The sequence below is a fragment of the Dasypus novemcinctus genome, chromosome 3 (genome assembly GCF_030445035.2).
Source record: "Dasypus novemcinctus isolate mDasNov1 chromosome 3, mDasNov1.1.hap2, whole genome shotgun sequence".
In the NCBI taxonomy this organism is placed as follows: Eukaryota; Metazoa; Chordata; class Mammalia; order Cingulata; family Dasypodidae; genus Dasypus; species Dasypus novemcinctus.
The window spans coordinates 61,045,834-61,071,958 of record NC_080675.1 but is presented as its reverse complement, the minus strand read 5'-3'; the positions used below and the strand labels follow the sequence as shown (position 1 = coordinate 61,071,958).

The 26,125-nt window shown below is 42.1% G+C and overlaps 1 protein-coding gene across 2 annotated transcripts in view; it reads right to left on the bottom strand.

Annotated features, from left to right (window-relative positions):
- The window catches only part of PYGL (glycogen phosphorylase L), a 51,262-nt gene extending 27,407 nt beyond the window's left edge, over positions 1-23,855 (bottom strand). The window contains exons 1-6 of one of the 2 annotated variants that reach the window (XM_071213935.1): positions 23,736-23,855; positions 23,406-23,696; positions 17,075-17,176; positions 14,784-14,862; positions 10,084-10,187; positions 1,411-1,542 (exon numbers count right to left, since the gene is read on the bottom strand). In XM_071213935.1, the coding sequence (XP_071070036.1) occupies positions 1,411-1,542; positions 10,084-10,187; positions 14,784-14,862; positions 17,075-17,176; positions 23,406-23,648 (660 nt within the window). In that variant the 5' untranslated portion in view covers positions 23,649-23,696; positions 23,736-23,855. Of the gene's footprint in view, positions 1-1,410; positions 1,543-10,083; positions 10,188-14,783; positions 14,863-17,074; positions 17,177-23,405 lie in introns of both variants that reach the window. The other variant, XM_004454106.5, reaches the window with a different exon arrangement.
- Positions 23,856-26,125: the final 2,270 nt, after the last annotated feature.

Below are 26,125 nucleotides of genomic sequence, written 5' to 3'. Positions count from 1 at the left end.
AAGTTTCAGTAATTGAGGATGGTGACGGTTGTATAACATTGTGAACGTAATTAATACCAAAGAATTATTTATCTGAATGTGGCTTAAGGGGGAAATTTTAGGCTGTATATGTGTTACTAAAATAAAAATTTAAAAAATGGATGGGAAGCAGACTTGGCCCAATGGATAGGGCACCCACCTACCACATGGAAAGTCCGCAGTTGAAACCCTGGACCTCCTTGACCCGTGTGGAGCTGGCCCATGCGCAGTGCTGATGCGCGCAAGGAGTGCCGTGCCACACAGGGTGTCCCCCATTTAGGGGAGCCCCACACGCAAGGAGTGCACCCCATAAGGAGAGCTTCCCAGCATGAAAGTGCAGCCTGCCCGAGAATGGCACCGCACACACAGAAAGCTGACACAATAAGATGACGCAACAAAAAGAAACACAGATTCCTGGTGCCGCTGATAAGGATAGATGTGGTCACAGAAGAACACACTGCAAATGGACACAGAGAGCAGACAACTGGGGGGTGGGGGGGAAGGGAGAGAAATAAATAAAATCCTTAAAAAAAAAAAAGGATAGATTGCCCTGAGGCTTTTATTATAGCAAATGTTATTATTGAGAAAAAACTAAGTAAATTATAGGAGATATATGAAATAAATTTAAAAGGAGTTTTTTTACTTTAAATCTTCTATGTGAGCATTAAAAATAACTAAGACTCCTTACACAATGACACTTTTATTGATTTCACTATACAATTATGTTGGTCAGTTGGTTTTTTTAAAAGGAAATCAACATAAAATTATTCAGTAAGAACCAAGCAACATAATATAAGTGACAGCTAGTACTTTTAGTTTGAAGTTTAAAGACAGTATCTGATTTGTTCTCAAGCATTCGGAACCTAAACTACAAATACATTCTCTTAGATATAAGCAGACTCATTTCTCTGCTCTCTATATTTCACATAAATGAATTCCAATTAGTCAGATGAAAATGAAATTCAAATACTTATTTCTGAACTCTAAGAAGTAAAATTATTTGTGAAACCCACGACAATGTAATAAAAAAAAAATCATCCTGGAACAGTTCTAAGTAAATGTGCATATGGCAGTGGAATGAGGAATGGCACTTATATTTATTCAATTTTGGTATTTAGAACTGTGTATAAAACTATAGAGAGTTAAGCATGCTGAATATTTCAAAACTGATTAATTTCAGATGAAACTGGCTTGAAAAATTACCTTTGGGAAGTCACTTCTTTCAAAATGAGTGGGTTGCATTAAGAGGAGTAGCAGACTTATTTATACATATATTCAGCATACTCAATTATTCAATAACTAACGTACTATACACAGTACCATGCACTCATCACAATCTGTACTACACAGTCAGTGTCCTCCGTACTATCCTATTCTAGACACTCTTCATACCTGGGTATCGACCCACTTGGTCCCGGTCTTGGTGTGCTCCACTTTTCCATAGAAGTGCACAGGCAGCATGAACTCAGGGCGGGCCTTCTCCCAGGGGTTCCCATGCCTGAGCCAATCATCTGCCTCTTCAACCTGCAAAAAAGACATGGCTTAGAATTTGTTTTTCATGGTTTGGTGTTTTATCATACTAAATAAAAGTATCTTTAACTGAACTCAAGAAGACTGTTTTGGTAAGAAAGAGTTTAGGTTCAGTAGATCTTAATTCATCTCTATTATTGCCATACAGCCTAAATCAACAACAGTTGCTAATTTTGACAGTTAATTCATGTGTCAAATTGGCTGGGTTATTGTCCATTTGTTTGGTCAAGCAAGCAAAGTCCTGATTGTTACTGTGAGGGTATTTCATGTATTTAAATCATTAGTCAGTTGATTGCATCTATGGCTGATTACATCTACAATCAACAAAGGAGACTGCCTTCAGAAATGCAAGAGATGTTTCATTCAATTAGTAGAAGGCCTTAGAGGGAGAAGGGATGTTTTCAGCAGTCAGAAGGAATAGTTTCTATCTCTGCTTCAGCCAGCCAGCTCCCGCTGGGGAATCCAATGCCAACCATCAAACTTCCAACTTGCCCTACTGAACTCAGACCTGCCAATTCCCTACAGTCAGGTGAGCCAATTCTTATAATAAATCTCATAATATTTACATATACACACATTGCTGGGGATTGCATGATGTCCCCCACAAAACGCAGTTTTAGGTACCACCCCCTGGGCCTGTAGACCTGTTGTAAATAGATCTGTTGAAGATGTTACTTCAGTGAATGTGTGGACTAACTGAATCAGGCTGGGCTTTAATCTGGATTACTAGAGTCCTTTGTGAGCAGAATGAAATTTAGACAGGAAAAAAGAGGAACCAGAGAAAGCAGCCAGAAGCTGGAAGTCAAAGAAACCTGGGAGATAAAGGAGAAGATGCTGCCACGCGCACTGCCACATGATGGAAAATCAAGGAACCCCAAAGACTGCTGCCCAGCCAGAGGCTACTGTCCCTTGGAGGAAGCAAGCCTTCTAGCCTCTGAAACCATGAGCCAGTCAATCCCTGTTGTTAAACCAGCCCACTGTATGGTATTTGTTTCAGCAGCTCGGAAACCAGAACATATACACACATACATCTATCCTGTTAGTTTTATTTCTTTGGAGAATCCTGATCAATCACTAATATTGCTCTAAATGTTTTACAAGTATTTTTGTACTTAATCCTCATGACAACCCTATAGGAAGGAATGGTGATTCCCCCTTTTTAGAGATGAAGACATGATAATTTTTTCTGGGTCACACAATACTAAAGAAGAGTTGAGCTACTATTTGGCCTTAGGTCTGTGTATTTCAGAGTTGGTGTCTTAAAGTGCCACAGTGTTAACGTCTTGAATCTAATTGTTTGGTTTGAGCTAAAGAGGCCCTCCAGGAATGTTTATGTTGGATACCTGGATTAGACGGTTTCAAAAGTTTTGGTAAAGATTCTTGTGCCCAGCTTGCAGAGAATCAGCTAAGATTTGTTACTTATAGAAAGCCCATGGGAAGCGGATTTGGCTCAATGGATAGGGTGTCCGCCTACCACATGGGAGGTCCAGGGTTCAAACCCAGGGCCTCCTGACCTGTGTGATGAGCTGGCCCACACGGAGTGCTGATGTGCGCAAGGAGTGCTATGCCATGCAGGGATGTGCCCCGTGTAGGGGAGCCCCGTGCTCAAAGAGTGCGCCCCATAAGGAGAGATGCCCCATGTGAAAAATAAAGCGCAGCCCACCTAGGAGTGACACCGCACACATGGAGAGCTGACACAGTAAGATGACACAACAAAAAGAGACAGAGTCCCAGTGTTGCTGACAAGAATACAAGCGGACACAGAAGAACACACAGCGAATGGACACAGAGAGCTGACAACTAGGGGGGGAGGGCAGGGAAGAGGGAAATTAAAATAAATTAATAAATAAAAATCTTAAAAAAAAGAAAGCTCATTTAAAGCTTATTTCAGTTCATAGTCTTTGTTTCATTTAATCCTTATGTAATTTTTATCTAATAATGAAATATAAAAACATATGCATATAAAGAGGTAAGGAATTTATTTATTGATAATTTAAATGTTTTCCCATGTATTTTTATTAATTTTATATCAAAATAATTCTTATAAAAAATTAAAAACCTTTATTTCTGGCCATTAAGTGAACATTAGTTTGTAACAAACACAAACACCAAAACACAAGAAAAAACACACTTGGGTGGGCTGTATTTTAAAAGTAAATATTTTGTTAGTCAAATCTTTATATTATATACATACTGAAAAATGAAATTGTGCTCTATAAGAAAGGAAGGAGGTAAGGCTAATTTTAGTATAAATGGTCCTTGTCAGTGAGATTATCCAAATCTAGATATTTTACCTCTTTGTTTCTTCATATGCCCCCTTAGAAAGAGCAGTATTAGATTAGGAAATATTGCTTATGAATTAGGACACAAAGCTAGATGCCTTGTCTTCACCTAAAAATGAGGAATTTGGACTCTGCGTTCCCACGGTTGCGTGAGAGAATGTCATAAAATCTCATACTATTTACAGACATCTCCTGTCAGTTCTGTTTCCCTTGAGAACCCTAACTAATATACCACCCAAGGCACAATGTGGAGAGAGGAAAACCCAGCTAGTGTCTTTGAGACATTAGACAAAGTGTGAATATCAACAGCCAAACAAAAACATGCTCATTCAAACCCTGATCGTCCCTTCACATCAAGAAAGCTACTAAGCTGTCCATCAATATTAACTACCAGCACAGCTACGAATTAAGAGGACTTACAGAAATGACAACTTTAGGAAGGAAATCATGGGGCCGTTTCCTAAACTTTCCCTCAGTTAGCAAGACATCAAGGAAGAGCTGGGAGCTGGAGCTCCACAGAGCAGGATGCAGCAAACACAGGAGGCAGCCAAGGGAAGGCAGGAGAGAAGAGCTAATAGCACGGCTCTAACTTTAATGTGTATACGAATGACATCTTGTTAAAATGCAGAGTCTCAGTTGGTCCAGGGAGGGGTCTGAAATTCTGTATTTCTAGCAGGTTTTCAGGCTTGCCATTCCCACTACCAAACAAAAGCAGCAAGGAGCTATGTGGGATGCAAAGTCAATAAGTAATTCGGTGATTCACAATTTAAAACTAGACTGCCTCTGTCCCTCGTCATAATTAGAAAAAATAAAATTTTAGCTTGGAGACTCTTGAAGTTCATCAATTGATAAGAAGCTTGTTAAGTTACAGACCATTAGCTTGTGTTAGCCAGAAAAAATTCAATGATTAAATGAAGACACTCAAATATCAAAACATCCTGAATTACAAAACATACTATGCTGCATTTGGTTAGGCAAGGGCAGTTTGTGGGTTTTAAAATACTGGTCAGTGTGAACACTACTTCCTGTAGCAGGAAGGAACCCTGAGGCCCGTTTGCCTCAATTCAGCACTTGAGCTGTTATAAGGGCTCACCTGAGGGTGCTGCATAAACCAGGAGGAGAGCAAGGCAGAAACTTCTCCTCTCAAAAATCATGTGCATGGGAGAACTGACAAGATATTTTCTGCTGGGAAATGCAGCAGGATCACATGCTGTTGTATCCACCAGAAGCCTGAAATGCTCATAGGAGAGCGAATGGGCTCTGGCATTCGCACCACTGACTCATTTCCTGCAAATCCACTGTGGAAATGAAGAGGTTGCCCTCGCTCTTTTGGAGTACCTTCTTAAGGGACAAGTCTGGTTGGTGACTCAGAGCCATAAAATGTTGGCTTAATTTTTCCCGAACAAGTAACAGCTGGTTTCAATTTCACTGGGTTAATAGTTTCTGTTTGCTGGCTGCTCATTATTTTCAATCTCTTGTCCTAGGTAAAAATCCATGAAATATAACCCATTTCTCAATTTTAGCAAAGCCTGGCTTTAAGGTAAATTGTCTTTCACAACCACAACCTGGTCCTAGCAGATCTGATGAGCAAAAGAGAACTGCCTCCCACTAAATCCACAGAAGCTGCAGGATGGTGATAACCTCCTTTCCACTCTGCTTTCTTCCAATGAATTAACAAATTGGTCTGGGAATTACTTAATGTAGCCAGCTATTCTTGAATGCAGTCCCGTGCTGGGCCATCTGAGGAGCAGGGCGAGGCGGGAGAAGAATTTTTATTTACATTCAAGCGGGCTGTTGGATGTATTTCATTTCACATGCGACACAGAGCTAAGACAGAGCAACTGTGGCTCTGTGGGGTGAAGGAGCAATGTGCCTGGTGGGGTGGGGGGCTGGCAGCCAGACTTGGCATCTTCCCAGAATTACTCAATGGAAAATGTACCCCAGCCAGCATGGACACTGAGGTCAGCTCAGGGGGCTCTGTCAGAGACTGAATTCCAATAAAGCTTTCCCTTCAACTGAGATACACAGAATATGAAAAACCAGTGAACAGAAATCAGAAGGAGTCAACAAACTTTGCTCTGTGATGATAAATAACTGAAAAATGTTTCTGGCTAACATCGAGAATTTAACAAAGGGAAGTGAAAGCCTGTTGGGAGATATGAACTGTATGTTTGTGATTTGAGAGGGCAGGCTTGGCACAGGTTCTGAGAGAGAAGGGTTTCAGCTAACTCTGTTAGATTCAATGCCGAGTAATTTCCTGTGAGTGCTGCTCTACCCAGAACTTGGGCATGCCTAAAAGTTTTATGTGAGGTTGGTGTGACCATCTTTTCCCCCTTTCCCCCAGTGGTGAACTATTTTCCTAGAGGACTATTACCAACAAAGTTTCAATGACTCCCATTAGAGTTCATGAGAAGTCAAGAATATTAGTGGTAAAATTATCTTTCCCAGAGGATTTCACAATGAACAGTCTGTTAGTGCAAATTCTCCTTGAAGAGAGGCTCAAAATTAAAAGTCCACCAACCTTTAAAAGCTTCCCAGCTTGTGAAATTTTCAGCCACCTTCTCCATACTTGCCATTGTTAGAGCAGTGATACCTGTGAGTGGGGGTGGCATTCTCTGAAAAGCCATGCTGCCTTCTGGGAAGATGGTTGGTGTTTTTTTCTTTTGATGGTATGATATATTTTGTGTTTGACCTTTAAAATCCCAACCCAGTAAACAATGGGTGTTGTAAATAAAACTGTTCTTCTGATTCAGTTTCAAGTCATAATAAAACCTCAAGAAAGGAGGGAAAATATACCCCCTTGGTTTAATAGGGCAAAAAGGGATAATTTCATGGAATCGAGACCATTTAAACATAGCAAAAGTAGATATGATTAATGAAGAATGACCTTTCATAAAATTTAGGGAAAAAATGTACTTGAGGAAAAAGTTGAGAATAATTTGTTGAGTTTCTTTCAAATCTTTCATATAACAGTAGTTAAAAGATAAGAAACAAAAGCAAACATTCTGGAGCATAGTGCCACATAGGATGCTTTCAAAGAATGAAAATGGATAATAAATTGGGAAGTTTGGTCAGTTAGTGTTAAAAGGTTGATCATACTGAAAAATGCCTGCAGGCTAGGCTTCTCACCATATAACTTTAGATTACTTCACTGGGGAAGGGAACTCACTCTTGTTTTTAAGACAAGTTATTATTATAAAATACACATTTCTTATGAAATGTGGGAAATGGAGAAATGCAAAAAGAAGATAGTAAAGGTCTCTTGAAATCCCACCATTCAGAGATAGTCACTGTTAAAACTCTGCTGTGTTGTTTTCTAGTACATATTATTTATCTCTCTGGCTTCCTCTTGATAGTTGAGATCATACCCATCCATCTCTTCCCTTTTCAACCATCATTATATCATGAACCATTTCCCATTTCATTAAAATGGCTACATTAAATTTTATTTATTTCCCATTTCATTAAAATGGCTACATTAAATTTTATTACCACAATTTGGAAAGTTGTCCCCTTTTTTTAAAAAAAGATTTATTTCTCTCCCCTTCCCCCTGCCCCCCACCTGTTGTCTGCTCTCTCTGTCCATTCATTGTGTGTTCTTCTGTGTCCACTTGCATTCTTGTCAGGCAGCACCAGGAATATGTGTCTCTCTTTGTTGCGTCATCTTGCTGTATCAGCTCTTCCATATGTGCGGCTCCACTCCTGGGTGCATTGCGTTTTTTGTGCAAGGTGGCTCTCCTTGTGGGGTGCACTCCTTGCACATGGGGCACCCCTACACGTGAGACACCCATGTGGCATGGCACTCCTTGTGCGTGGCAGCACTGTGTGTAGGCCAGCTCACGACATGAACCAGGTGGTCCTGGGTACCGAACCCTAGACCCCCTAGATGGCAGGCAGATGCTCTATCATTTGAGCCATGTCCACTTCCCTGTCCTTCTTTCTTTAGGTAAAATTAACATTTTATTGAGTATCTATTCGTGTGCTAGATGTTTTACATATCTTCATAATAATCCTGTGAAGTAATCTCCATTTTGCAGATGGGAAAACCGAGGCTTAGAGATGTTACGGTAACCTAATTGAGGCAACACACCTTAAAAGGGTCATGAGTTGATAAAAATTAGGTCTCTGGGGAAACGGACTTGGCCCAGCGGTTAGGGCATCCGTCTACCACATGGGAGGTCCTCCTTGACCCGTGTGGAGCTGGCCCATGCGCAGTGCTGATGCGCGCAAGGAGTGCCGCGCCACGCAGGTAAGGGAGCCCCATGCGCAAGGAGTGCACCCGATAAGGAGAGCCGCCCAGCGCGAAAGAAAGTGCAGCCTGCCCAGGAATGGCGCCGCCCACACTTGCCATGCCGCTGACAACAAGAGAAGCGGACAAAGAAACAAGACGCAGCAAATAGACACAGAGAACAGACAACTGGGGGAGGGGGGGAATTAAATAAATAAATAAATCTTAAAAAAAAAAAAAAAGAACAAAGAGCTGTCCTTGATACAGCCACATAAATTTGAAAAAAAAAAAAAATTAGGTCTCTGATTCCAGGGCCCAGGCTTTTCTTTAATAACATCTGACCCCCAGTTTTTATTTACTTAGACACAGTTGAATATGTATAGCACCAATCCTTAGCAAAATTTGGAATATGTTCCCAATATTCTCCTGAGCCTTTTTCCTTGACACATTCTCTCATCATACCATAACTTCTAGTTCCTTCCTCCTTTGGCCAAGGAAGTGTGGGCAGCAGTGCCCTAAAGTTTATTCTCACTGGGTGACCCCTTCTCCTCTGGCATTAGCCCCTTGAAAGGCCCCCATCTAATCACTGAGCTGCTGTTGGACTGAGTCACAGAAGTAAGGGAAGGCTCTGGGGGCTCAGGCCTTTTGGGAGTCTAATCTACTTTCTTCTTGTATCTGATACAGAGATAGGGAGAGAAAGCCTACACCCTACTTAGCATCCGGGAAAACTGTCCACACTTGTAGCCTCACAGAGTTACCAAGGATTAAAAAAACCAAATATCTAAGAATCTGATTTGATTATTTAAAGTAAAACTGGAGTCATTTGTATGGATTGATTACTATGTGTGTGAAGTTTTAGGAAGCACAATAATTATACAAAGGAAGAATGTGCCAGATTCATTTGATAGAACAGTCTACAAGATTGTCTGATTTAATCTTAAAAATTTGAACATTTAGTAACAAAGGCATATTAAGGAGGCTGAGACTTGTGTAGCAGAGAATACTCAACGTGGACCTGGGATATGGGGATACGAAACGTATTAGCAGCAGCATGATCTGAGGTGACTTCATTACGTAAGAGTCTCAGTTTTCTGACTGTGGTGGTTTGAAACTGGATGTACCTCAGAAATTTATGCTCTTAAATTTAGTCCATTCCTGTGGGTGTGGACACAGGGTAAGTAGGACCCTTTGATGGGACTACCTCAGTTAAAGTGTGACCCCCCTCATCCAGGATGGGTCCTAATCTAACTCTTAGTGGAGTCCTCTATAAACGGAATGAATACAGAGAGAGAGGAGAAAGGGAGAAAGGGAGAAAGGGAGAGGGGGAGAGAGAGAGAGAGAGAGACAGAGACAGAGAGACAGAGACAGAGACAGAGAGAGCGAGCAAGAAGCTGATATCACTGAAACCTGGAAGAGAAGGGAGAGAACAGCAGGTACTGCCATGTGCCTTGCCATGTGGCAGAGGAGCCAAGGACTGCTGGCAGCCAGCCTTGGGGGAGAAAGGATTGCCTTGATGATGCCTTGATTTGGACAATTTCCTGGACTCTAACTGTAAGCTAATAAATTCCCATTGCTAAGCCAACCCATTTCATAGTATCTGCTCTCAGCAGCCTAGCAAACAAAAACACTTATCTACAAACAATGACCTGCTTCTTACCATCAGGAATACTGGGGGTGATCATGAGTCAATAGATATGCTCCTGTGTTTGACAAGCTACAGAACATGGACATTGCATGTTGTAGATGTTCACATTCAGGCATTCAGTGGTAAGTATCTTCAGAGCCAGGCACTGTTGTAGGTGCTACGATTCCAGTGGTGAATGATACTGGAAGACTCTCTGTTCTTAGGGAACTTACATTCCAAGGTGGGGAGACTGACAGTATTTGTAGATGCCAGCCACGTGACAGAGAAATCAGTAGAACTCTACTTTAAGTGCCCATAAATTATAAAGCATGCAGAACACTATGAAAGAGAATATTTTACTGATGAAATTTTATAATTTAGATTTGAGGTGGCTCACATACCTGCCATCCATCTCGGATCTTCTGATTGAAGATACCATATTCATAGCGGATCCCATATCCATAGGCTGCAAGTCCCAGGGTTGCCATGGAATCCAAGAAGCAGGCTAAATTAAATGAAGCAAAGACATGTAAAAGCCACAGTCATTAAACTTCGTCAAAATTCCAAGTCTTTTTCTAGAAACAGGGAAACCACAAAACATTTTTCTATGAGAAACCACATTTGTATTTTATTTTATTTTATTTTTTAAAGATTTATTTATTTATTTATGTCTCTCCCCTTCTCCCCACCACCCCAGTTGTCTGTTCTCTGTGTCTATTTGCTGCATGTTCTTTGTCCGCTTGTGTTGTTGTTAGCGGCATGGGAATCTGTGTTTCTTTTTGTTGCGTCATCTTGTTGTGTCAGCTCTCCGTGTGTGCGGCGCCATTCCTGGGCAGGCTGCACTTTCTTTTGCGCTGGGTGGCTCTCCTTACGGGGCACACTCCTTGCGCATGGGGCTCCCCTACGCGGGGACACCCGTGTGGCAAAGCACTCCTTGCATGCATCAGCACTGCATGTGGGCCAGCTGCACATGGGTCAAGGAGGCTTGGGGTTTGAACTGCAGACCTCCCAGGTGGTAGATGGATGCCCTAACCACTGGGCCAAGTCCACTTCCTTACATTTGTATTTTAAAGCACAGACCACTACACAATGGATATTCATTTTGAATAATATTTTTATAATTATAAAATTAAGATATTGTAGAACATTTAGAAAATATGAAAATGTATAAAGAATAAATATCATCTTATCTCATACAGAAATAACCATTGCATACATATTGGTATGTATCCAATCCTAACTAGGATTATACTCTACATGTTTACAAAATCTTATATTAACCATATTCCTATATTTTCTTCAATAATATTATGTTTAAGGGATATATGGGCATATCATAATTTACTTCACTATTTTTAGAAATTGAGTTGTTTCTATTTTACTAATATTATAAACACTAGGTTTCAAGGAATATGATACAATGATCCCTGATTATTATGGTAAACTCCTGGAAGCAGAGTTTTGCTCAGCCAAACTGTATGGAGATTTTTTACTTTTCATACACTACCAAGTTGCTCTCAGAGAGTTTGCTCCAATCTATGAGAACAACAGGTAAAGTAATTTATAGACATAACTGGCTCTTTTTAATCTTTAAAAATCTCTCTGCTTCTACTTTCTGTAACTCAGGAAGGAAAGCAGTTTAGTAGGAAAGGCAAGCAATACCCAGGAGATAGCTGGGAATATTGGAACCCCCTGGAAAGAGGTTGGGAAGTAAAAACTTCTGAGAGTCTCCGCGGGGAGAGGACAGAAGAGAGGTGAGAGCTCAGTCTTTGATATATTCTTTTTCCAGGAGCAGGAGGGTAAAAGAAAGCAGGTGGAAATAGAGAAGGAGCCATCCGAAACTTAGGAAAAACCAAGTGAATGTGGGATCAAAGAAGCCAAAAGAGAAGACTTGTGAGGAGGTCAACTGTTATAAATACTTGAAGTTAAGGAAGCTGAAGAATGAAAAAATAACCTGGAGATTAAAAAGTCACTAGGGATCTTCAAGAAAGCAAGTCAGAAGGAAGCTGTATGGAAAAATATATGTTCTTAAAGTTAATTCATTCCTGTGGATGTGGAACCACTGTAAGAAGGGTCTTTTTGGTGAGTAGGATCTTAACTTAAAATGTGAGCCACCTCATTAAGGGTGGGTCTTAATCCTCTTACTAGAGTCCTTTACAAGAGAATGAAATTCAGTCAAAGAGAGAGAAAGCCACAGAACCAAGAAGCTGAAAGCGATGAAACCCAGAAGAGAAGTGAGAGACTAGTAATTGCTGCCATGTGGCAGAGGAGTCCAGGGGGGCTGGCAGCTGGTTTTGGGGGAGAAAGCATTGCCTGATGATGCCTTGATTTGGACATTTTCCCCAGGCTCAGAACTGTAAATTTTTAAATTAATAAATTTCCGTTGTTAAAAGCCACACGTTTCTGGTATATTGCTTTCAGTAGCCTAGCAAACTAGAACAGAAGATAAAGTGAAAGAAAGAATTTTGCAGTGTTTTAAAGTGTGAACCTCATCCTAGCTCCTCTAGAATCTCCTAATAAAATGAAGATTCTCAGACCCCTCTGTACATTAAATGCATCAGAAACTCTGGGTGTTAGACCAGGGTATCTGCATTTCATTTGAGAATTTATAACGGAGCTAACCTACATCAGACATATTGATTACAGTCCTGGTACTCACATTGCCTTTTTAAGGGAAGCTGTCTCCATGGTGCTTGCTTGAAAAGACAGTCCTGGGATAACTAATTTTTACGTGACTCATCCTTTTACTGTACCTGACTGATGAGCTGGACCTCTATGAAGAATGTCTACTGGTATTCTAATGTTGTTCAGATATCAGGTGGCCAAATGCTGCAGGGAGCCTGGACCTCTTCCCTGCTCCTGAAAGTGAATCTTTTGCTTGATTGGTCTAAGCCTCTAGGCCAATCACAGTAATTCTATTCCCTTCGCCAGTGATGGGTTTTGGCATGGGTGTGGCCCAACCTCTGCAGTTCTTGTTCTGTGATAACCAAGCAAGAAACATGTTGGCTGAATCATCTTTTGCTAGGTTTTCTGTTAATTCCATCCAAAAGCATTTTAACTGATGGAGCACCTAGTCCGAGGTAGCCAATGGACAGGCTGGGTAGGTAGCTACCTTATGGTGGGATGCAAACTGAGAAGTTGTGCTAATCAGTCTCCCTCACAGGAATCTGAATGGAGAAATATTCAGAGAAGAAGGAAATTCAGAGTAGGACCTGAAACTGAAAGGAATATTGAAAGCTGTGATCACACAGAAAGGGGCTGAGGCTGGTTCATGGTGGAACCCTAGAATAGAGATCTACGAACTCGAGTGGCCAAGGCCTTCTAGTTATTTTGACATCTCAATAGTCTTCCAGTCCCAGCGCCACGAGGCTGGGCTTAACTCCAGTTCCTGCTCTCCTAACCTGTGGCTGTTGGGTTTTTCTGAGTTCTGTTCATATTATCCTTAGAGCCTGACCCGAATAGGTATCAATCTTTTCAAGCAAGTAAGAGATGAAGTCATCTAACAAGAGTGAGCACACTGGTAATGTGCACTTACTTTGCTATTATTTTAAGAGGGTCACAATTTTTCAAACTGTGCTGTGTCATTGCTCAGGCCCTTTAAGGAGCTGGCCATGAGAGCATGATGTAGCTGAGAGCTTGGACCTTAGTTTCATTCTTTTGTGGTAATTACTCAGCCTAAATTGCCACTTCACTCTTGGCCATTTTCAGTCAACTAAAAGAATAAGGTCATTAGCACAGAGTGGGATTAACCAAGCCCAAAGTACTGAAGAAGTGGCGGAGGGTGTCTCTACATTAAAGCTAGGCAGGTAGGTCCCCTTTCAGTATCAGTAATTGAAAATTCACAAGAAGGTGGCAAGTATCCTAAAGGCTGTGTTTTCTATGACTAATTTCAGTGCTAAAGCACACTGTAACTAGTTTAGTGAGGATTAAATAATATGAAAAACATGCGAATTGCTTTCAAGGAATTTGAAAGTGTGTAAAATTAAGAGACTTCTGAACCATTTCAAGGAGGATATTTACTTTTCATAGAGTACAAGTCCGATACATGCATGTGTGGCAGTATATTCTTATTACTAAATTTAAATTTCACAATTAATACATTACTATATTCTCCTTGTAAAAAAAAATAAAATGTTACAGACAGGGCTGGCATCCTCTTGATCACCCTCCTCCCCCAATTCTTGCTCTTCCCCAGGAGAGGTAACAGGGAACAATTTGGTATTTAAAATTCCAGGCCTTTCTTCTATGGATTCACATATATAGAGAAATATTTAATTAAAAAACAAATGGAATCACACTGTGTGGTTTTTAAAGCAAATGGCTTTTTTATTTCTTGAAGGTCTACCAAGGGGAGTACATAAAGATCAACTTTATTCTTTTAGACTGTTGTACATTGTTCCACAATATGGTCATACCACCACTTATTTAGATATTCCCCTACTGGATGGGCAGTTAAGTTCTTCTATTTGGCTTTTACAAATAATTCTGTAATGATTTTTTCCCACATGCCTCCTTGTGCACATGTTTCAGTGATTCTGTAGGGTAGATAATAAGTGAAATTGCTTGGTCTTAAGTCTATATCTTAGACTGTTACTGTACTTGTAATAATTCCTTCTATATCTGCTGAAAATAATTCCCTAGATAAAGCAAAGAACTCAAATTGCATCTACACAAAAAAGGATAAATCACACCCATAAAGTAAGTGCATCATTACCCACTAGTCAATCAAAAAGAAATAGACAAGATGACACAAGTCAACAAGGCAGTGGTTAAAAACCTTAGGTCATACCACACAAGTATGTGAATAAAACAGCTATGAAAAAGTCACAGTGAAGTAAAAGGGCTCCTCTCAAAACCCTAAGCATACAGGAAGGATCTGGTTAACTTAGGGGTTTTTTGCAATGTTCCCAAGGGCTTTAAACAGTGTCTCTTTTGTTCAAGTTCCCTTCTCTAATGTTTATCCAGAATTGATCAAACTACAGTACAAACTCAAGATCAAATACATTTATAACCATGTCATGCATAATATCCCTCCTGGAAAGCCTGTCTGGCTCTAAGAATGGCCATGCATGGCACCTGAGAAGGCATCATTGTCACTTACCAGCAAGCCTCCCAAGGCCACCATTGCCAAGCCCAGCATCTTCTTCAATTTCTTCTAACTCCTCTATATCCAATCCAAGCTGTGATGAAAGGAAAACAACATTGGATGCTGCTTTAACTGCAAGGCATTTCAGAAATAAGAACTATTTCTTAAAGCTCTGAGTCAGCCAGCCAGGTCTATCTGAGCATTCTCAATCTAGTGTCACCTCCCTCACGGCTTATTCTGGCATTGGATGTACTGCAGGAGCTGGTGGCTACAGATGTAAACAGTATGTCTACTGCAGGAGCTGGTGGCTACAGATGCAACAGAAAAAAGTGTGGACTCTAAGAGTCCATCACCAACTCTTACTTTCTAACTCTATGACCCTGGGCAAGCTACTAAATCTCCCTATACCTCACTTGTCTTAAGTTAAAAACAAATGGGGAGGATGACTGATGAGATTATACAAAGTATTTACAACTACTCTTGGGCAGATATTTCCCGACAAATATTAGTACTATTATATGTATTATTTTTCTGTGTTGTGGGCTTAAAAGTTCAGAAAAGGTCCAGAACCAAGCTGACATTAACTAAACTAAAGGAATTTGAAATTATCAAAAGGGATGAGGTCAGACCTTACTGGATAGACTAAAGTCCATCTTTTTATTACCACAACATATTTACATAGTAGGGCCAAAGGCTGTTAACCCAAAACCAAAACCAGTTAGTCTTTGCCCGTGAGACCTGGGGTCTGACAGCAGGCAGGGTAACCTTAGCCACGTAGATCGGCTGGACAGGACTAAAATCCTCTACCCCTCCTGGGAAGGATAAGAGGCATTTGGAAGCCAAGGAGCAGCTGGAAACTTGGGGATGGATGGCACTGATTGCCAGGCTGCTCCCTGCCTTAAAGTGTCTTAAGTATCACACAGCCAGAGTCCACCAGAGCATGGCGCTCTATAGCCCTGGAGATCAAGTTGTTTGGATTTCTCATCTTACAATGAGGAAATCGATGGCCATATAAATTAAATGACCTGCCCCGTATTGGCTAGATGTTAATCTAGCCAATGCTTAGCTAGAGGAGGGACTGTTATGAAATGATGGCGTTCTTATCTGAAAGTCATGCAATCCATGAAACGAGATATTTAAAATGAAAAAAAACCCGCACATTTGCAAACATATGTATAAGATGTAACTGTGCTTGAAGACGAAGTTTTGATTTCTGTGGAGCCACCTATTTGAGTCCTTATCTTTACATCAAAAGTTCCTTTTCCACACAAATCTTGATAACTAAAGCTTAGAAAAGGAAATGGCGTTGCTTCTGTTCACTGTTGACGGTGCTTTCAGATTTGCTATGCGGTAACAAGAGTTTACTGGGGTCCCTGGGCAAGTCAACTGTTGGTGCTAACCCTCAGGATTTTTTAAATTCTAAAATCTAAGTCTAAAGTAGGATATGAACCTTGAGCAAGTAGATACAGATCACTTCATACCATCTGGCTATTCATTCTAATGGAGATATGTAATTTTCAGATGTGATCGGGGGAGCTGAGATGGCTCTTTCACAGGATATGCTCTACTATATCCCTCATGAAGGAAACTAGCCCCTAGTGACAAATGGGAACACAGGAGGGGACAACACTGCATCAAGGAGAAGGAGTGGCCTGAACAGATCCTCACTTAGAAGTGGTCTTTGAAAATACACATTCCTCCTTTCAATCACATCATAAAGGTTAAAGACTATCTGCTTTTTGGGATGGAGATTCTTGAAGCTCAGGGAGAAACAGGTGAAGTTCATCAAAAACAAACTTGTATATTAGGTTTAAGACCTCAGGTTCCTCCTTTAAGGAAAAAGTACATTTTACATCTCATTAAGCACTAGAGAGAGAATGACAACAGAATTTTAAAAACTTATTTTCACACATTGCCTTGATACATGAATAACAATCAAACTTAGGTCATTTCTTAAAGAGTAGACAGGAGCCCAAAGTGATGCTTCGATTCTGACAGCAGAGTCTCAAGTACTTCCTAAAGTCTTGCTCTGATTTAACCTCTCAAATGTAATTTCCTGGGGAATGCTGTCAAAAACGTTGACTGCAAAAGAAAATTCTTATAAAGCATAACTAGCTAACTTTGTGTTGTTGTTATTTCTCTTAAACCAGAGATAATCAGTAGTTTATATTTCTAATATTTGTGAGATCCAGGTCTATGGATGTAAGTTTTCAACTATATATATATATATATATATATTTTTTTTTTTTTTTTTGCTACATCTCTAAATTTAGGGACAGGATGAGAGAAGAATGGGGACAATGTACCTGGTAAATGGCCTCATCACAGGCATTCTGTAGGCCAAGGTTGATCATGGTGTTCTGTAACGTTCGACCCATGTAAAATTCCAGAGAGAGATAATAAACCCTCTGAAACAAAGAAAAAGAGAGGTCATATTTACTTTTTGAGGTCAACTTTCCTCATTAACATAAACACACAAGGTCAAATAAATGAATGAAAAAATATAAAACAAAAAACCCTGGAGGATCCTATTTTAGGTCCCCCATAAGAAACAAACAGGCAAGGATGACTAAAAGGTTCAAGAGATACTCCTATAGATGTAGGAATAGCTACAGTCTTCTAAATAAAAGCATACTGACAACAGGCTTTTGGAAAATTATTTTACAACTTTTTTTGACAGAATAGTTCATTATTTTTTACCCACAATGAGAATAAAAGCAAACCCATCGAACTGGATTAGATTCAATGCATGACACCACTTTGCATTCTTTTTCTTCCTGTTCCTGAGCCTCATGAATAAAGCATCTGCTTTGGACAAGCAGAAAGTCAGGCTGCCATTGCTCACCATTCATTATTAAAATAGTTATAGAGTGCCTCTGTGGGTGAGGGTTAGATGGGCTGCCTATGACCATCTTAATTCATCCAAGAAACAAAGATAAACTCCCACAAGGCTCATTCCACAACTACAAAGTATACCTCCCTGACTGATTATTGCAAGTAGTTTCTATGAACTGGCTTTTAAATAACAAAAGACTACCTAAAGAGTACTTGATAAAACAGAAGATTTCTCTATTAACTTGGAAATTATTTGCTTTTGACATGATAAAAGCCAGATAAGGGTATGAGAATTGAAAGTGAGTGATCAAAGGCCATACTAACCTGAAACCTTTTAAATTACATGCACAGTTTACTAAGTTTTTTTTTTTAGAAAAGTAGGATGGGGAGTGGATAAGGCTCAAGCAATTGAGCACCTGTTTTTCATATGGGAGTTCCTGGGTTCAATCCCCAGTGCCTCCTAAACACAAAAGCAAACAAATGAAACAGCCAACTCAGTGGCTGATCACTGGCTTCCCACATAAGAGGATCCTGAGTTCAATCCCTGGCTCCAGTACCTCAAAAAGAAGGATCATCATACCCCATTTCCCGGTAAGAACCCAAAAGAAAATGATTTGGAAAATATAAAAAAGTATAATAAATACCTCATAATATTTAACTTATTATACACATATATTTTAAAACAAATATTATTTTAAAAGGTCAATTTAGAAATTTCATTCTTTCCATTTCTCATTTTATGAAATACCTGAATTTGAAATCTTCACATGGATAGTCAACAGCTGTGCCTTCGTGGGTCATCTAATCCTATTTTCCAGAGCACACCATCTTCAGTTTTACCAAGTTGTTTGAGATGTGGCATGTTCCGAATGTTTGTAATTTGGTTGCCAGGGCTCTCCTGGCCTATTTAATGGCTTGTGTGAGTTGGGAAAAGGTACCTTTCCTGGGGCAGACATAGGCCAAACAGGTGCATGGCCCTACTTGCCCCTTAGCTGGGGCCCCTGTACAGCTATCACTGAAAATAGTACCTCAAACCATAAATACTCATTTGTATAATGTCAGGACAGTTTTTTCTTCCTTCCTCTAGGTATATATTTTTTTGACCTCTACAATATAACTACTATGTATTGCTTTATTTTTAAAGTGATCTATAAAAAGCTTGTTTATAATTATAGTATATTCCAACACTTGGAATTGTGAGGTCATGCCTCAAGGAATAATGATTAGGTCTGTGAAAAATTTCTTTGCCAACTCCTCTACCCCACCCCCACAGTACCTTTACCACCTTTATGATTCCAAATTAGCATGGACTTTAAAAAAAATAAACTTTGCTTCAAGTTCAAAAATAAAATAACAGAAACTGAGAGAGTCTACAACTGCAAGCAAGAGAGTCCCATCCATCAGTCATATGGCATCAAAGTCCTCTCTCAATTAGAGGTGGAGTGGGCATTGCCATCCCAGAATCCTCAGGACTGGGGAATAAATTATGGACTAGAGTAGACTTACTGGTATTCTACTACAGACTTACTGTGATTCTAGCAATGGAAGAAATTATCATTAATATGTAGACAGTGGCCACTGGAGTTGCTGAAGGCAGGTAGAGGGAAAAAGAGGTGTAGTATGGGGGCATTTTCGGGATGTGGAATTGTCCTGAATGATACTGCAAAGACAGATATAGGACATTATATATCCTGCCATAACCTACGGAGTGGAGTGGGAGAGAGTGTGAACTACAATGTAAACTATAATCCATGCTGTGTAGCAGTGCTCCAAAATGTGTTCATCAATTGCAATGAATGTATCACACTAATGAAAGAAGTTGTTAATGTGGGAAAAAGTGGGAGGTATGGGGAGTGAGGCATATGGGAATCCCCTATATTTTTTTAATGTAACATTTTATGTAATCTATGTATCTTTAAAAAAATACATTTAAATAAAATAAAATAAAATAACAGACAAAAGGCAGCTTAACAAATTATAGAAGCATTACTCTAAAAACTTCTGTTCAGGCACATTTATCCCATTTAATCCTAAAAACTCTCAATTATTTCTCCAGTGTTCAGAGAGATACATAAAGGAGCACAAATTGGTATATGACATGACCAAGGTCTCCTTGTTAATAAAGTAAATGAAAAAAAAAAGCTTGCTCATATTCATATCTCATAAAACTAAACCCCATATTTTTTTAACCCTAAGCATTGATATAATACCTTGTTTGCCTTTGCTACAAAAATATTAAAATATTACTGTTACCTATAATCTATAAGCTTTACAACACTTGCCGTTAATGGGTCTTACTCAGAAAATATGTTCCCCAATATAAAGCAATTGAGGGAGCACCTTGTTACATGAAGGAATCTCTAAGAACTTGAATTTAAGGTAATTCCATATCTTTCAGGGATTTCTGGGGGGAACATCACCTTCTATTTAGGAATGTTTAGAACCTTGAAAAATTGTTCTCCCCAATCTTCCTACTTAGTGGCCTTCAAACATTTATTACATACCCCGAGCAGTAAAACATTTGATCCTCTCAAATATTCCTTATAAATTATATGATTGTACTACTTTACTAGTATTTTAAGTATATTGTACAAAAGTGTACATTTTCAAGGTTAGGGTGCATCTGGGGAGTTACATGAAACAGATGGCAACAAAACAGAGACTTGCAGAACCGGCAAGAGTTGAGCACAGAGACCCATGGAGAGAAGGGCACAGTGTGAGCAGAGGCCTGGGGGGGGGTGGGGGTTAGGTATAGGGCATGGATGGGACAGCAAATTGGTTTCGTGGGAGGGCAAGGCAGGTACAAGAGGGTAATGGGAGATAAGATGAGAAGAGCAGGTTCAACTGGACTGAGGAGGGCCTTAACTATTAAGGACTGTGGCAGGTAATGGAAGTCATTGATATCTGAGCAGAGGGCAAGAATGCCTTGCTTTAGGAAGCTTAACTGGACTACAATGCATAGAATGAGAAGGAATTGCAATGTCTTATGCCTTCTGGAGCCAGACAAAGAAAATAAAAGTGTACTGCAGGTGACATGAAACAATGATGAGTACTGGGCCAAGAATTGGAGAGTGCATTCTTGCTCAAAGGCACTGAACACTAAACTGCTTTAATATGGCTACTGGCCATACATACCCCCAGGCTGCCAGTTTTACCACATCTTGGAAGCAGGTAGTAGTCTACTGCAATAAACCAATAGCCAGGGCCTCTACTACGTAGAGAAGTGAGAAGGGAGGAAGCGGGTAACTTCAAGGACAGCTGCAGAAATCAACAGAATTTGGCAACCTGTTGAATGGGGAATATAGGAGGAAGTCGAAGGTGAGACTGAAGTCAGGATGGCAATGCCACTGAAACTGGAAAGAGAGAAGATGGAGCAAGACTGGGAGGGAAAAAGATTTGTGTTTTGAATATGTGAAGTTTGAGGAAATGGGAGGAAACAGTATGTTTTACCAAGTACTTGGAAATGTAGGAGTTAAAAAAATAAGGCAGACTGGAGATCCAGTCTTAGGATGCAGGTACAGAGTAGGGGAAGACAGGAGAGGGGCTTGGGACACAACTGACAGCTTTGCTCTATGCTCCCTCAGGGCAGGGACCATCCTGCTTAGATGAATGACTGTCATGGAGTAGACGTATTAGTAACAGTTGTTGAATGAGCCATTATCTCTGTTCTATTGCCAGTGGATCATTGCCAAAATTCCTGCCTTATACCTGCACTCAAGGGGAAGAGGAGAACCCAGAGAAGCAGCTCACCAGGGAACCAGGAAAGCTGTAGAGAAGATGCTGGAAAATAAACATAAAAGGCAAGTGTGCTCTGTGGTGCTAAATGCTAGGGAGGTAGAGGGTGGGTGAATAAGGTTTTAAAATGTCTCATCCATCTTAAAAACTTATTTTTTAATGCAAGTTGCAGTAGTACAGTGTGCTTAGCAGCATCACCTCTGTGCAAATAAAAAAAGGATATAGTAAATATATGTATACACAGTTTTCCCTAAGGATACATAAATAACTTTTTGCGATTACTACCTTTCTGTAGAGAATTAGGCCTCTGCAGAGGAGAGCAGTTACTTTCCATTTTAAAGCTTTGTTACAGATGCAATTTCTTACTATAACAATTTACTTTTTTTTGTTCTCTTTTTAAAAATCCTACAGGGGTTCTTTCTTTGGGCACTGGGATTATGGGCCACTATTTTCTTCTTTGTGCTTCTACATACTTACATAAAATCTTGGGAAACGGATGTGGCTCAACTAATTGGGCTCCCATCTACCATATAGATGGTCCAGGGTTCGATGCCCAGGGCCTCCTGGTGAGGGCAAGCTGGACCACGTGGAGCGCTGGCCCACGCGGGAGTGCTGCCCCATGCAGGAGTGCCAGCTGACGTGGAGAGCTGGTATGGCAAGATGACCCAACAAGAGACACAGAGGAGAGAAAATAAGAAGACACAGCAGAACAGGGAGTTGAGGTGGCATAGGAGAGTAATTGCCTCTCCTACTCCAGACCGTCCAGGAATTGGTTCCCAGAACCAACTAATGAGAATACAAGCAGACACTGAAGAACATGCAGTGCACGGAAGCAGAGAGAGGAGTGGGGGAGCGGGTAGAGAAATAAATAAAATAAACAAATCTTTCAAAAAAATTCTAATGACTGTTTTTATGTATTTCCCACTGCTTCCAGGATAAATCCAGTCTTTCACCCTTTCCATTAAGCCTCCTCCCAGCTTTTCCAATTTCCCTTCCCATTACAGACCCCCACCCACCCTCTCTCTACCTGCCTGAGCTGTTGTCTCTCATCCTCACTCTCTGCACAAAATCCATCTCCTGCCAAGTTCTCCCTGATTCCCCCTCCCTTCCTCCACAAATTGGCCAGGCAGAGATGGTGTTCCTCCATGCTGCCAAAAGCACCCCCAAGGCACTCTCCATTCTGGCCCTGGCAATGGAGGGGCCAAGTCGGTCCTCAGTAGTTCCATCCTCAGAAGCTTCTGGAGTAGGTCTCAGAGCCCAAAGCCTTGACCTCCAAATCCGGGAGCCCCACACCCCACTCGCGGGAACTAGGGGCGGGGTAAAGTGTTCACCACACTCAGGAAGTCACTGTGAGAAGTCTGAGACTCCCTGGTCCCCCACTTGTGTCCAACTTAGGCCTCTACAGGCAGTGAGACGCCTCCTTTCAACTCCTCTTTTCTACCTTTTGTATTCCTCTTCTGCTCTTTCTTAGCTTTTATTACACTTTGACAAACTCTGTTTGTCTCCTCTCTCTTAACATTAAAGGTCCGGGAAGGTTGGGCTTTTGTCTGCCCTGGGGTTCAGGGCTGAATGTCCAGTGCGTGGCAGGGTGCGTGGCTAACGGGATACCTCTTAATTAAATGCTGGGAGGAGATGCTCCAAAAGAGTTTGCGAAGTAAGTGGACAGGCTAGAAGGGCCTCTGCGTTTGTCTGCTCACCAGGCTGCTCCCGGGGGTGGACAGGGCAGTGGGGCGCAGGTGGGCAGCGCCGCGGACACATGCGTGGGGTTTCGGTGAAGTGACCGCATCTGTCTCCCGGGCTGCCCGCCCACCTCCTAGAAACGTGTCACTCGGACAGCGGGAGGCGCTTCCCCAGGGCGGGCACGGACAGGGCGGGTAGGAATCCCGCTGGAGAGTCCTCCCGCCCGGCCCGCCCTGCCATTCCCGCGGCCGCCGCCGCCAGCAGGGAAAGGCCGGGTGCGGGACGCGCGCTGCCCCAGAAAGGGGGCGCCTCGGGGCCAGGGTGCAAGTGGGCGCGGCTCCGCGGGGGCGGCGTGGCGACTCCCCCCGCCCCGGCCTGGGCTGGTACCTTGGGGCACTTTTCGTAATAGTACTGCTGCGTGCGGATCCAGCGCCCCACCAGGTGGTCGCGCACCGTGTGCGCCAGCGCGAAAAAGTAGTCGCGGGGGGTGGCCACGTTGCGGTCCTTGACCAGCGTGAAGTGCAGGTGCCGGTTGAAGCCCCGCTTCAGCTCGGCCACGTTCTCCACGCCCACGATGCCGCGGATGCTGATCTGCCGGCGCTTCTCCTGGTCTGTCAGAGGCTTCGCCATGGCGGCGGCGCGGGCCGGGCCGGGGGGCGCGCGGCGCAGCAGCGGGGCCTGTGCGGGACCGTCCCGGGCGGCGAGCAGCAGAGGGGCCTGTGCGGGACCGTCCCGGGCGGCGAGCAGCAGCGGGGAGGAGCCGGCCCGCCCCGCCCGTGGCGGCTTTTGAGAAGGAGGGAAGTTTGGGGGGCCCGCCCCTCGGCGCTGCGCCCGCCTTCGCCGCGCCCGCGCACCGCCCTCCGCGCAGGCGTCTAGCCCTTCCCGGGACTCCGCGGGGCCGCGCTGGGTGGGTGCAGGGTGGGGTTGGGGGGTGGGGGTGCAGTTCCGCGCGCTGGCGGGCCGGGGCTCTCGAGAGCTCGGGGTGCGTCGGCAGCCGGCGCCCTGAGCCCTTGGCACGGGAGCGCTGGGTGGGGTGGGTCCCTCTCGGCTGCTAGGGTGGGCCCTGCGGAGAGTCACGTAGGCGCTCGCGGGCTCCCTTCCGCGTCGGCAGGCCCCTGCCGGCCCGCGCTTGTCTCGTCTCCCTCCGCCGTTCTTGAAATACAAAAGATGGTCTGTGTGTGAAAGTGTGTTGGCAAAGTTTTGTTTTATAGTCGTTTACTTGCTACGTCATTTTTACTGTTACTATTTCTCCCCCGGGGCGGATTCCACCATAAACTTGGGAAGGGATCGTGGAGGGTCAACATGCCTTTTTTTCGCCTTATTTTGGTTCCCAGGTCTCAGAGAGCAAGCTCAAGTGCCCTGCGTTTGCTTTCGTTTATTTTCGAGTCAATGGGATTTGGCTTTCTGACTCCTAGTTCAATCCACAGCACCCACCCGTTTATCTTAGTAAGAATCTGGGACTCCCGGGGTTCCGGTTTTGGGGCTTACGTAGCAGCGGCTTTTACCTTAGGCCCCTTGTTTGCCTTAGTTTTAATCTGGTAGAGAGAAAAAATTATTTGTGTGGCAAATGAAGGGATTATAAACTGAGCTTGTTGCCTTGTTTACATAAAACAAATTGGTCTGTGTTAATCTGCAGTACAGGCTGATCTTTGCACTGTTGGCCTCCAGCTTTGATTTTATTTGTGTGTATGTTCAAACCTTGGTAGATGTAAACATATGGTGTTTTACTATATTGGAGATTTTTTCTTCCTCAATAAATATTCTTAATCTTTTATTTTAGAAAGAGCCCTTTGTCAAAGCTGAGTTTCTTAGAAAAATCTTAATCGGTACAACTGATATTAATAATATAGTTACAATAAATAAATAAATAAAAACTAACTAGTTGATGCTTTGGGGTTGGGAGTGGGGTGGGCAAGTAATTTGACTCAGGCCAAATGAGGCGCTCTCCATAAAATTTAAAGTTCAAATCTCAGAGGTTTGGCAAAGTACCCACACACTATGTCTTTCAGTTTTCAGGGGTTTAGACCCCAGGCCTTTGGGGAGCAGGGCTGAGATGAAGTTGGGCCTTATGTGATATGGATGACCTGCATACATAGGTGTTTATGTGGGAAGTGGGGATATGGGGTTGGTGGATGCAAGAAATACCCAGTGAATAGTGGGAGTGGAGTTCCAGTCAAAATGATGGATTTAAAAAATGCAGGGTCTGTGTTTGAGGGGAAGTTTGAGGGGAGGCTGAAACAGCACATCCCTTGACAAATTATATAATAAAAAATGTGTTTATCAGCTTTGAATACTCATAGGATATCACAGCATCACAGCAGTTTGGGGTCATTCATACTCTGATGTGTAATAGTTCAGTCATCTTTAACAGCTGTGTCACAAGTAGATGGACCAGTGGCTGAGGGGAAAATCTGAGTAGATCTTACTCCCGAGGAGGTGTCTGAGCTGCAGAAGGCAAAATAATGTCTGGGCATATGGATGGGGAGTGATGAATCAGGTGGTGCGAAACAAAGGAGCACATAAACAACAAAAGCAAACTTACTCAGTTCCTTTTGCTTAAGACAGAAATAGGTGGGTCCAAGCCTCCCCTTTCTGCTTAGGTATACTGAATTCTTGTTGGAAACACAGGAAAACAAGGACCTAAAACATACACTACTTACTTGATTCAGTATCCAGCTGATGTGCCTGCAACCCTGAGGTTGAACATCTCTCTAAGCAGAAAAACTTGGAGTTAAAGAATGTGGGACTGGACCATTCAATTCCATGTTTCAGAGAACATGAGGGTTCCTGATAATTTAGGGGCACTACAGAGACCCAGTCTAAATGACAATCACACTGCAGAGTTCATCCCTTTTCACTTCTCTTTCAGTCTTTCTTTGGTGCTTGCAAGTCTTTAATACCTATATTTATAATGGAAAACAGGCCCAGACTCTAAAGCTTCTTTAGGTGTCAACATCTAACTAGAATTTAAAAACATTACCTTCTATTTCCGGTAAATGAATTCTTCCATTTAAGATTCTGATATACACTTTGCTTTTTAAATTTTAAGTGAATGTGAATTGGTTTAAAGAAAATTTAGTTCAAGTGGTACAAAGGAATGGCAAAAA